The sequence below is a fragment of the Odocoileus virginianus genome, chromosome 5 (genome assembly GCF_023699985.2).
Source record: "Odocoileus virginianus isolate 20LAN1187 ecotype Illinois chromosome 5, Ovbor_1.2, whole genome shotgun sequence".
Taxonomy (NCBI): domain Eukaryota; kingdom Metazoa; phylum Chordata; class Mammalia; order Artiodactyla; family Cervidae; genus Odocoileus; species Odocoileus virginianus.
This window is the reverse complement of record NC_069678.1, coordinates 35,991,527-36,004,355: the sequence shown is the minus strand read 5'-3', so window position 1 is coordinate 36,004,355 and position 12,829 is coordinate 35,991,527. Positions and strand designations below refer to the sequence as shown.

The following is a 12,829-nucleotide window of genomic DNA, read 5'->3' as shown; positions in this document are numbered from 1 at the left end:
TCATCTTGGAAAACAGTCTGGCTTTGTCTAAGAGGCATATACTCTATGATCAAAAAACTACTCTTTGGCATATACCACCCTAGAGAAACCTGCAGATGTTTAAAAGACAGACAAGAATGTTCATAGCTTCACAGCTCTTAAAAGTCAAAAAACATGCAAAGACAACCTTAATGTTTATCAATAATAAAATGAATAATTAAATGGTGTCATATATAGATATGTAATAATATACAACAACAAATGAATAAACTACAGCTATGGGAAAAATAGAGATGAAATCCAAAGATAACATTAACCAAAGGGAACGAGTCACAAAAGAATACATATGGTATTAATTCCATTTCTGTAAAAGAAAAAACATGCAAAACTAAACTGCATTCTTAGAAGATCAAATTGTATATTAGAAAAGTCAGAATAACAGGAATGGGAAGGGGTGAATTTAATTGGGGTGGAGAACTGGAAGTGCTGGCAATGTTTTATATTCTGTTCTTGTAGTGATTAAAATGGCTTTCCAGGTGGCTCTGTGGTAAAGAATCTGTATTTCTTTAAATGGTCATATGCTTAGAACTTTAGATCAAATAGTAATCTGGCAAGACATATCAATGTATGGCAATACCACTACAATACTGTAAAGTAATTAGCCTCCAATTAAAATAAATAAATTTATAATAAAAAAAAGAAAACCTGGCCTATTAGATTTATAGTTCAACTCTCCAAATTCTACTTAAAATGTGTAGTTGCATAGTCAACTTTGACTTGCAAGTTATACGAGGCATTGAAATATTCAAGAGAATTTAAGGTTCTGCATATTTATTAAGTTTATTGTATTTATATATTTATATACTTGAGAAGGTTTTAAATTAGGGTACTAAGATTCTCAAAACAGAACCAATATATTGACTTCATAAATGAAATTTAAAAATTTTTTAAGTTTTAAGTTATAAATGGGACTAAACATTATCTAAAAGCTCCTTACTTAAAGTATGTGTTGAAATCTGCCAAACTCATCAGTAGAAAAGTAAAATTTCAGAGGATGACCTTAATAGTTTAAGAAAGAACTAATTCTCTAGGTTTTATCTTTAAGAAATCAAATACTAGTTTTAAAAAACAAATAATCATCTGTTTTACCAATTTGTTCACAAGAGGCACAACTTCACACTATCTCTTCTTTCTACCATATTAAAAAAACCTATGTCAGAAGATTTTTGGGAATTCGCCTAAATTATAATAAAAATATAAACCACTTGAAAGTTGACATGGCAACACATAATACTTTCAAAGTAGCTATTCTTTACTTCTGGAGGTGGGACGAGGGGGTGGTGGTGGTGGTGGTTGTGGTGGTCATGGCCCAATTTGAGTATCTGAGAAGTGCTGTGGAACTTATAGAAGAATGCATATTGATACACAAACAAGCTTTTGGAATAAATAATAATCAAAGATCTCTTGAAAGACTATGGAGTATAAGGGCGCTTATGCTCCCTATTATACCACTGGTCTATTATAAAATCTGAGTTGAAGTAATTTTTAAAGACTACAATGGCAAGGACAAGAGGAATTGTAGGCCATACTCTTAAGCTGCAGGCAGGAGCATCAAGTTATATGGCCCTTCTGTACAACAATTTGGAACATTCATATATAAAACCTCAAATGTGTGAGCCATATCCAACTCTTTAATCTATCAATTCTACTACTAGAAGTTCATCCTAAAAATAATTTTGGATGTGTATAGTGTACAATGCACTATAGGAATGTTGATCAGAAGCATTCTTTATAATACCAAAATCCTAGAGACAACATAAAATGATCAACAATGGAGGTGCAATATGTGGTATGATGGTACATTATGCAAAAAATTAAAGCATACTTAAGAATAATACTTAGTGGTATGAAAATGCTTATGGATCTATAGCTAAGAGAATAAATGGTTAATTTCTACACAGCATGATCTTGTGTTTTTTTTTTTAAAGGAATAGTCTATAAAACAGAATAACAAGACTATAATAGAAATATGACAAATTTTTAATGTGGAGAATGTATAAAACTTTGTCTAAAACTTTAATAACAAAGAAAAACTGTAACATTAGATTATAACTACTCTGTTTATCTTGACTTCTGACTTAATTTAAGAATGAGGTATCAGCTAAGTTTCACTTATTATTGTTGTCTACCTAAGCAATTAAAAATTTTTAATTATTTGTCATCAAAGTAATCAAGAAAGAACAATGTTGTACCTATGTCTATAACATAGGCTAAAGAACCAAGAAATCAGTTATGAGCTATTGACTAAACATCAGTAACTGGCCCTCAAAAAAAAACCCCCACCAAATTCCCATTGTTGAAATAAACTGGATAGCTACCTTTCATACCAGAGGTGAATGCTAATTATAGTTCATGGTTTGAAATATTATTGATGTTGACTAGTTTTTGTCTCATAGAAGTGTTATATCTAGTGTGACATAAAAATAAATATTTGGTCTTTGTCCCTGGTTCCTGGCACATATTGCCTAAAACTCTCAAGATCTCCAGGGTGATCAAAGTGTCTTTTAAGTGGTAATGACACCAGAGGTGGCTGCAGGCCCCCAGATAGCTTCAGAACAGGAGTGGGTCACCAGAAAGACCAAGGCATGATGATTAGAGGGCTGGAGTTTTCTGTCCCACCACCTCCCGAAACTACCAGGGAGAGGAAAGGAGCTGGAGAGTAAGTTAATCACCAAAGGCCAATTATTGAATCAATAATGCCTATACCATGAAACCTCCATAATAACCCCCTATGGGATGAGCTACTGGGTTGGTGAACACATCAAGGTGCTGGAAGGGTGGAACACCCAGAAAGTGCATAGAAGCTCCATGCCATCTTCCTTCCTAGCATACCTTGCCCTATGCAGCTCTTCCATTTCACTGTTCCTGGGTTATGTTCTTTTTAATAAACTGGTAATGTCAAGTACTTTTCTGAGTTCTGTGAGCCATTTTAGCAAATTATCAAACCTGAAGAGTCAGTCATGGAAACCTTTGATCTATAGCCAGTTGTCTCAAGTATGGGTGACCCGATATTTGTGACTGGCATCTGAAGTATGGGTAGTCTTCTGGGACTGACCCCTTTAACCCATGGAGTCTGACATTAACTCCATGTAATTAATGTCAGAATTGACTTAAACTGTTGGACACCCAACTATTGTCTGGAGAATCAAAGAACTGGTTGCTGTTGGTAGAAAATGCTCAAGTATCAAAGATTAGTCTATACAATGCAGCACTCATATTTCAAATAAACTTGGGAAAATGGGATAGTGGGATGGATACATTATAATAATTACATTTATAACTACATTGAAACAATAAGACAAGAGAAAGAAACATAACAAGCTGTTAAAAGTATCAGATCGGCCAAAAAGTTTGTTCTGGCTTTCTGTAAGATCTTACGGAATAATCCAAATGAACTTTTTGGTCAACCCAATAAATGTGTTTGAGTAGTACTACCACAAGTGATTTTACCCATTTTTAATTTTTTCATTTTCTAAATATTTCTAAAATGAGCAGGTATTACACTTTCCTAGTGAAGAAAAAAAAAATCAAAGCTATATTTTGGATCAGTATGTTTCAACTGTACAGTCCCTGAGAGGTTATATGTATGTCCATAAAAAAACTTGTTTAATTAAATTGAAATCTAAAATAGAGGTATTAGCTATGCCATGGTTCTAATCTATTCTAAAGAAGCATAGTGGAAAATACTAATTCGAAGAGGTTAACTTTTTTTGTCTTGATGCTGTTAAATAAATCAATACTATTTAAAAAAAGAAAAAGAAGCTCAAATATCTATCAATGATAAAATAACTGTAAAAGACAATTTGACAATACTGAATACTGAAGTAGCACATGTTTTAACATGAAAGTCTACCATATAACTTAAAACAACAATTTATAATTTTTTAGTGGAAGGCAAATGAAAATATATCATTAACTTTCTAGTTGCCAAATGAAAGATGAACTGTGCTCCCCAAGAAATTAAAAAATTTTTGTAACCCAAGTATCTTTATTATGAGAAATGTTCTTTGTTTAATTTACTTTTCAGGAATCCCTCTGGCTTACTGTTTCCAATTTGAATTACTTTATTTGATAATTTAATTCTTTCTTACATCCTGAAGAAACATTGTTTTAAAAATAGTTTAATGTAAAAAATTTAATCTAAGTTTGCTTATGAAATCTGTGGTCAAACTACCTATTCTACTTGTATTCTTACAGCTTGACAGCTGGTTTAATAAAATTAAACAAAGAACTATAAAAATTAGAGTTGAAAGGGGCTCTGGTGATTGCTAGTCTTCCTGCCAGGATTCTTTTTTTTACCACTTAATTTCTGAACACTATTTGCTATGCAGTAGTACGACTTCCAATTTAAAAACTATATTCTATTTGAATATAGAATATACTTATATCAATGAAACCTAACATGAGAATACTGGTAAACCCAGACTTGGTGTATTTTCAGTCAGAAGTTAAGAAATTTGATGTTTTGGCTAGACTGACTCATCATTATAGAGACATACACAGTTTGTATTACATCTTTGGAAAAATGAAAATAACTTTATACAAGTACAAATACTTTTTCCTATCTAGTATATACTCCAGAGATCAGGAGACCATTGGTTGTGAATGATTCATTTAATTCAATTTCCTAATTTTACATATCAAGTGAGTGACTAAGTAACCAGCTATGCATAAACAACATAAATCAAATGAAACACAACCTCAAGTGGACACTTTCCACCAGTGATAAAAATAAGAATGTTTCACACTATAGACATTATAATTTTCTTAAGTCTTTTTTTATTTAGAGATTTTTCTGGTAAGGAGATATATCATAGGAAAGCAATTTCACTGGCAGTGAGGTATGTATATATACTCTACCAAAATACTCATTTTAACTGCTTTTAACTTTATTTACATACGAAGAAAAGTATCAATGCATATCCTTGTTTCAACTATAGTATTAGCCATACTACATGAAATAAAATGAAATGGTGCTTGCATACAAAAACTGTTATTTGTAAAGGAATCTGATTTCAGATTAAAAGAACTAATCTGTTTTTGGAAGGAATTTAAAAGGAGAATCACAATTTATCATGACCAAGACATCTGCACCATATTTTCCATTCCTCACAGCACATTTATTTCAGTAATTCCATTATGTCGGTTCTTAGCATGAGCATAGTGTTACATGATTTTCGTACATATAATCACATCCAAAACAAGTTCTAAAATTTAAATTGTAAACATTCTCATCATATATAGAAATATTTCAATTGGTGTATTAAGTTTTGTTAACTGATCAAATTTGGAAGAGACTATAAATGAGAAAGCCTATTCTAAACCGTGTAGTGAGCATTGTTTATTAATTACATTTCTACAATGTTAAATAAAGAGGCAAACCTGTCCTGTAAGCATGTCAAATTTTAGGTAAAACATTAAAAAGAAACAAATCTGTTAACAAAAGGATGTCTTGCAATAAAGAATATTAGATTTTTTAAAATCTATTATGATACAAAAATGTAAAGGGTAAATAGCATCTTTGTTGACAAAGTAGGAGGTAGCATGGATGCACCACTTTATTGTCTGAGAAATGCAACTGGAGTAAAGAATATTTCCTTACCACAAATAATTTCCAGGACTATGTACATATTTCTTTTAGAAATACTTGTTTAAACAAATCTCCCTCCACTTTTTAGTATAAAAAAAAAAAACCGTTCCATGTGATTTTAAAAAAACACTTACACGTCTAGATAGAATAGTACTCTGCCCTATTTGAGTGAACAGTCTCAAACTATGAAGTACATGATATTTAATGCCCTAAGTTGAGTAAATTTAGTTAGCAGTTCCTGGTATTATACAAAACACTAAATATATACAAACAAAATATAATATTTTTCAACGCAAGTCTTGTGGGGAATAAACAGAACCTTGATTCTGGTAACACTGCAGAAAACATAATTTTCCAATAAGTCTATCTTTAAGTATCCATGTCTAACAGTTTATTAATGACTGCTTACATGTACTGATCTTTCATTGAGTGAACAGTTAACTGACTAAATGTAGTAAACCTTAGAAACACCTTTTTCATCCTATATAAAATATAGAGACTACTTACTGTTTGAAGTACTCAATTTGCTCTGATGTCACTGTCATTCACTTTTCCCCGTTTTCCTGCTTTAGTATTTATAAATGGATAATTTAATGTGGCTTTGAAAAAAAAAGACAAAGAATTTCAAATTTACATCCAATTCAGATTTGCTATTTAAAAGGTTTTCTTGTTCTATGAAGCTGCTTCTGCCATTAGTAGAGAAAATGAAGTTTCTGTAATGGAGGCAGGCTTTTTGAGTAGTGATGTGACTTCCACCATGCCAGCTCCAGTCCGTGGAAGGTTAGCGTTTACAATGTGTCGCTGTAAGTGCTTAATCCAGTCTTCCTGAACAGACAACGGTCCACGAAAGACTAGGCCACAAAACCTACAGAGGAAGTTGATAACAGTTCTCTTAACATGACCAATTCCCTTTATTTAACAGTTCTCTTACTTAACGTAACCAATTCCCTTTACTTAAAACCAATTCTCCCTTCCCAAAAAACCCAATTCCCATAAAATTCATAAACACAAACGGCAAACTTTATACTGAAGATAGTTCTTGACAACAGTTTCTAAATACCTGTGAGGTCAAAATGATAACATGTAATATCAAAACTGCCAATTCATACTAACTCCAGTAATACCTGCAGAGATGGGAACATTACTATGAAAATTAATTAAAAGGTCTCAATACCTACACATCTTAATTCCAAAATGCACTTTTTTTTTTTTCAAAAGAAAAAAATGCACTCCTCAATTTAGAATTCCTTAAATTGCGTGAGGATGAGTATGGAAGGAAGTGTGAATGAGTCTGTATATCTACACTCAGAAGTACGAGTGGAGAGAAAATATATTTCCAATAAGCAGGAATTCAAGATAATTTGAAAAACATCAAATTAAAGCAAACAAAGAACACGAATAAAACACAACAAAAAAAGCCACTTTTACAAATCACAGTATCATAGAGGCCCTTTGCTAATATAAAAAACTTGATTAGTTGTTGAAGTACAGCATATTATGAGCCATGTTAAGATTTTAAGTCTGTCTCTGAAAGTTCATTTGTAACTTGATTTTTGAGAATGCACCTTCAGTCACAAATTAAAAATCTAAAATAAAATAACTAGTACGTCTCAAAGCAAAATCTGAAGAAACTGAGCAGATTTGGTAATATAGGCATATACCTGCATCGGAGAATGTAAACCTCGTCAGCACCATGAGGTAATGTTAGAAGTTTCTTCTTGCTTCCGGATCTTGACCTTGATTTCTTTTGCTTACAATCTAAGGCTAAAAAGGGGAAGAAAAAGACTTAACATTTCTTATATATTCTAAGTATACATACATACATACATACATACAGATACTTCTTGGGAGGTCAGACCATCTAAATCAAGTTAGAAAATGTCTGCATTCATTTATATTCCCTGAAGCATGCACTAACTTGCAGCTGGTTCTCTAACAGCAGTAATATTTTCAGCATATACTCTTCTTGTACTCATTTTTCAAATAATGCTTTACCATACCAAATCAGAACTGAGAAGATAAAACTAAAATAATTTGAAATTACTAAAGTGGTCAATTACCACAGCAATGGCAATCTTTTCTCTTACAATCATATATGCATTATTTTAACATCTGGTTAAATCTTACTTCCAGGAAAACTATAACGTCTTATATAAGATCATCAAGTTTGTATTTGATTACTTCTCCATTAATCAGATTTCACATACTTTGAAAACTTAGTAAAAAGTTCAATGCAATTTATTTTGAATTTTATAATAAATAGCTCCTAAAATTATAAGCTAGCCCTACATTTGAAAGGACAAAGAATGCTCACCTTTCATTTTTAAACTCAATCTGTATTGTATACACAAGCATATGTTCTATTTTACTAGAAAAATATAGATCCAGATTATCTCACGTAAGTTAACAAATGGACCACAAGTTAAGTGATGACTATTTGTTACATTTTCATTTTATATTTTCTATTTAAAAAATGTGATTAAAAAGGGGAAAAAAAAGATTTTTATGTTAAAGTGCATCAAAATTCTAGTGCTAACTGTTCTTGAAATTTCTGTTACTTGACTTCTCCTATTTTTAAAAATCTAATTTAATAAAGAAAAAAGATTTTTTTTATAGGTAGGAACAGACGGGACATAACATTTTATTCTTTAAATACAACTACACCATTCCTTTGGACAAAGTGATGATAGTATTCCAGGGTGCTGCTGGTCAATTAGCAGGAAGAGATGGTAAGAATTTATCTCTAGGGGCCCAAGGGGGAAGGGAAACAAATGTAACAGAAGAGTTGTCCAAATGAATTTTCTTCTGTTAACCTGTCATGTGAAATGCCCTGGAAAAATTCTAGGGAAGAGAGAATAGGAATTGGCTATTCAATGACTGTGTGAAATGAGTTTTCAAAGTCCAGGTTCCAAAAGAACAGATGCTACTATTACAAAACCAGTAAACAGACTACTGTTTCTTACAGTAGTCAAGTGGCAATGCTAACAGAAATGTCATATAGAAAATTAAAAACCATGAGAAACCTAAATCTCATTCAAGCCACTGTCTTTTGCTTCCTGTCACTTGCCTCTTTAAAAGAAAAATCTAGGTCTCACAGTCTTTCTCTGTTTATCCTCAGAAGAAGAATCTAATAAGTAAAGAACTACAGGAATTCAAGTTAAGTATTTAAGAATGGCTGCTTCAAAGCTAAACAACCAAAATCTGGAACAGAAAAATCTTACAAGGTTCTCATTAGTTAGCTCATTCAAGAGCCTGGCACATGGTAGGAACTCAATGAATACTTCTGCAATGGAAAATAAAGAAAAACCCAGTAATTTAACCTTTGACATTTAAACAGCATATGAACAGAAATTTGTTCTACTGCTGTGTAATATACACTACAGTTCCTGTAGAACACTTCTGCATCATTTATTTAAATGAACATGTTGCTAGCAGTCACACTTTTCTTCACTTGCCGGTCTAGCTTGTATGTAGAAACTAGGTTCTTCACAACCAGTAGAAAGAATGAGGTAACACATACTCTCTAATCAGCACATTCTTCTTCTCAGTTGCTTTGGTGAGCAATTTGAATTTAGGTGAATTTCAAAGAAATTCATACACTACAAGAGTTTAAGGAACTCAAAAAGGGCTAAGTGCTACTAGACGTCAGCTCCTCTATAAGGTAAACCGCACACAATCCCTGTCTCTGTTACATGGAACAGGGGAACCATTTGGTATATCATGAGATTACAGATAGAATCTTTGATGAGCTTGCTGGGTTGTCAAAATTGCCACATTGTATTCAAATTTCTTCTAAAATGTAAATAAATTACTGTAGGATACAAATAACATATACTGTAACAATTCTTTAAATATTTGTTCACAGAGTGCTATAATGTTAGGTATGTAAAGCAAATTGAGGGAAAGGGACAGAGGGTGATGGGGAAGTATGCAAAAGAATGATTTACCAGTCAGTTATAAAACATTTAAGTTACATTTAGATGCTGTGATACTTTAAAAAAATGGAACTGGAAATATTTACTCAGAGGTGTAGAAATGTTTTTGACTTTAACAGAGGGAAACAAGAATTTTTCTGACTTTTGATGTTATGTGAATTCTAGAAACTCTGAAGTTTAAGCTGTCTTATGAATGATCAGATCTAAATTTTAAATGAGAATACCATAGTTTTTGTTGTAACTAATATTTGAAGGTATTATGACTTTGGAAAGTAGGACAACTCTGTCAGCATATGATTGAGAATCTCTAGTACTTAAGAGTTCTAAGCAAGTTTAGGGAATAACAAGTATTGAGAATCCTTGGAAACTTGTCCATAAAGTTAAAATATTAAAAACCAGGGGCCTCTGGTAATTACACCTAAATATCTCTATTATCTTAATATCTCCGTCATCACTTTTAAATTTCTTATCCCCTGAAATGTCATTTATGTTAGAACATAAAATATGAATACATTTAACAGGAATAGTTTTTTCTAATAACAACATCCAACTGTCACCCCTACAATACTACCCAAAATTTTAGAAAAATGTGTAAGAATATTTAACATATTATTAACATGCACACAAAAGGGACATATATATGGTAATCTCTACATTAAAAAGATGATTAACACAAAATGTTGCACTAAATGAAAAAGATGATGTATAAACAAGACAATTACACAAATGTTCTCAAAACAGATTTTATTACATCTCAAGGGAAAAGCCATTTCATTCTGGACTGTACCAGAAATCATCAGAACATTAAAAACAACATCACTAACAGAAGTCAGTTTTAGTATAATGGGGCTCATCAATATTTCTGACAACAAACTAAAAGTTTATTGAAGTTATTTATATGAATAATCTGCCCAATAGATAATGTTATATTAATACAAAGGCTTCCTTTACAATACAATTTTATTTGCCCTCATTTGTTACTGTCAAAAACCAAACCAGACATATACCGTTTTTCTGTTTCAAAGTATTTTAAATCTAGCATTGTTTGTATACTTGAAATTTATAAAAAATACTAAATTACTTTTGGAAATTCTTAATTTTTTCCTCCTTGAGTATAACTGCTTCTTCAGAAATGAATAAACCCAATCACTCAAATCTTCCTATTTAGGGTGGCAGATAATGTTTGAAGTGATCAATTTTAACCATTAGACTATAAAAAAAAAACTTTGCAGTTATCTGACTTATAAAGGATCCACATTGCTACTGGTAGTAATATTTTACTGGTAAGAAGAATGAATTAAGTTGAGCTGTAAGGTCATATAAATATTTTTTAGAATACACCTTTCAGTAAAACAGCTAACTGTTTTTATAAATAGGAATGAGACAGAAATACAACAGACTATGAGCCCTCAAAAAGAACATTCAACTGCTATACTACAAAATACAACAGCTGTGTCTAAAGAACTAAACTGGACCAGTGAAAAGCAAATCAATAAATAATATGATAAATTCAAGCCTCCTTTCTGAGACATTAGCTTTATATACAGAAGAAAAGTAATTTACTTTGGGTTCTAACCTAAGTCCTTTTGCCACTTCCACCTTTCTGCCCAGTATATACATAATTGCTTCGGTGAATTTCATTTTCTTTTTAATTCACTACACAAATGACCTCAAAGAATGAAGTTTTTTTTCTTAAAAACATCTGAAGCCTCTACGGTAAAGAACTAACATTGTAACTAAATTAACATTCATCACCAAAATATTGTTATCTGCTATCATCATTCCCTACCCATTTAGTCAAAAGCCCTATTTCATCTGTTTTGTTCCTACCTGATTGGTGGCATATTTAGGGTAAAGTCAAACCTAATACAAGGGCCATGTTACACACATCCAGAATAAGAGGCATTCTAGAGTGTGTGTGTATACACACACACACACACACACACATCCCTTCTAGAGAAAATTTCTTCTCCATCTAGTTGACCGGCATAAGGTGGGCAGGCCAACGGTAGTCATGAGCTCATTCAGGAAAACAGCAGGGGTAAAAATGACATGAACAGATGAGTCCACATTCCATTCCTAGCACCATTAACAAGCTGATGACGGAGGTAATGCCAGTGGTGATGTGGGAAGAAGATACATACGTTCCAAGAGGTGCAGAAGTGTGAAATGGATAAACAAACTCAATTCTAGTTGCTGCCATTATCCTTCAAGGCCCGTAAGCTCCAAGCACACAAAAGACTGTGCAAACGGCATTTTCCTTCCCTCAGCCCCAACTAAGGGGGTGAAGAGAAACATGTTAGCTTGTATAAAATAGGGATGTGGGTTTGGGGAAATCATTTGTTGAGAACCTAAATTCTTTCTTCTTCAGTGTATACTTTTCTCTTTGCAAGAAGTACTTATAAAAGATAGACTTCGTGGGTGTACAACTTGTGCAGTCCCACAGCATCCCAAACATGGTTCAACGCTCTGCTGTTAGTCTGGATGTTCCTAATAATTTCTGAACATGAGGTACTATAATTTCATTTTGCACTATATCTTGCAAATTATGTAGCCAGTTCTAGATCATGAATAGCAACTACCCCAAATGAGAAAGGCTGACCTCAGTTCCACCTCTCAATCTCTTGGCCCATTAAAAAAAAAAAAAAAAAAACCCTATTAAGAGAAAAACTGTTAAATACCACTCTCTGTAGCCCATTAAAAATGGAAAGGACCTCCCTACTCCCAACACCAACTCTTTGGTCCTACCTACCAAAAACAAACCATAAACAAACCAGTGCCATAAACAAATCAGTCATTATTCCCAAAATGTACATATAAAGCAGCTTAAGTAGTTCATTGTTATGAAAGCAATGTTCCCCTTTCAATTGGAATTAAACATATATAATTCACAACTAGCAACCTCAGAAGTATATTTTCACCATCATTTTCCCTTGATATTTTCACTCTAAAACTGGATTTATTTTTAGTGCCCTAAGTTACTTCCATTAAGTTTTATAGTTTCTATTCTCAATAATGAAAAACAGTAACTAACCTAGAATCACAGAGCAATTATGGCAAAGTTAATTAAGTACTACATGATATAACAGTTTACATGGAAGAGGATGAAGTGAAAAATATTTGAAAAATAGATTTCCTTTGCTTCAAGCGTATGGCTTAGTATCAGTCTAGAGGACTCAAGTGGCCTGAATTTGCCCTACAAAGTACGAGGCTGTATAAATACTAATGGCAGCAACAGCCTTATGTGCTTGGTTCAGAGAAGTTA

General features: G+C 32.5%; 1 protein-coding gene across 20 annotated transcripts in view; it reads right to left on the bottom strand.

Annotated features, from left to right (window-relative positions):
- Positions 1 to 4,795: 4,795 nt before the first annotated feature.
- Positions 4,796 to 12,829, bottom strand: part of ZNF644 (zinc finger protein 644) — a 99,880-nt gene continuing 91,846 nt past the window's right edge. For all 20 annotated transcript variants that reach the window (XM_020907503.2, XM_070467788.1, XM_070467785.1 and 17 more), the window contains 2 exons: positions 7,291 to 7,393; positions 4,796 to 6,494 (listed from right to left, as the gene is read on the bottom strand). In XM_020907503.2, the coding sequence (XP_020763162.2) occupies positions 6,302 to 6,494; positions 7,291 to 7,393 (296 nt within the window). In that variant the 3' untranslated portion in view covers positions 4,796 to 6,301. The remainder of the gene's footprint in view (positions 6,495 to 7,290; positions 7,394 to 12,829) is intronic.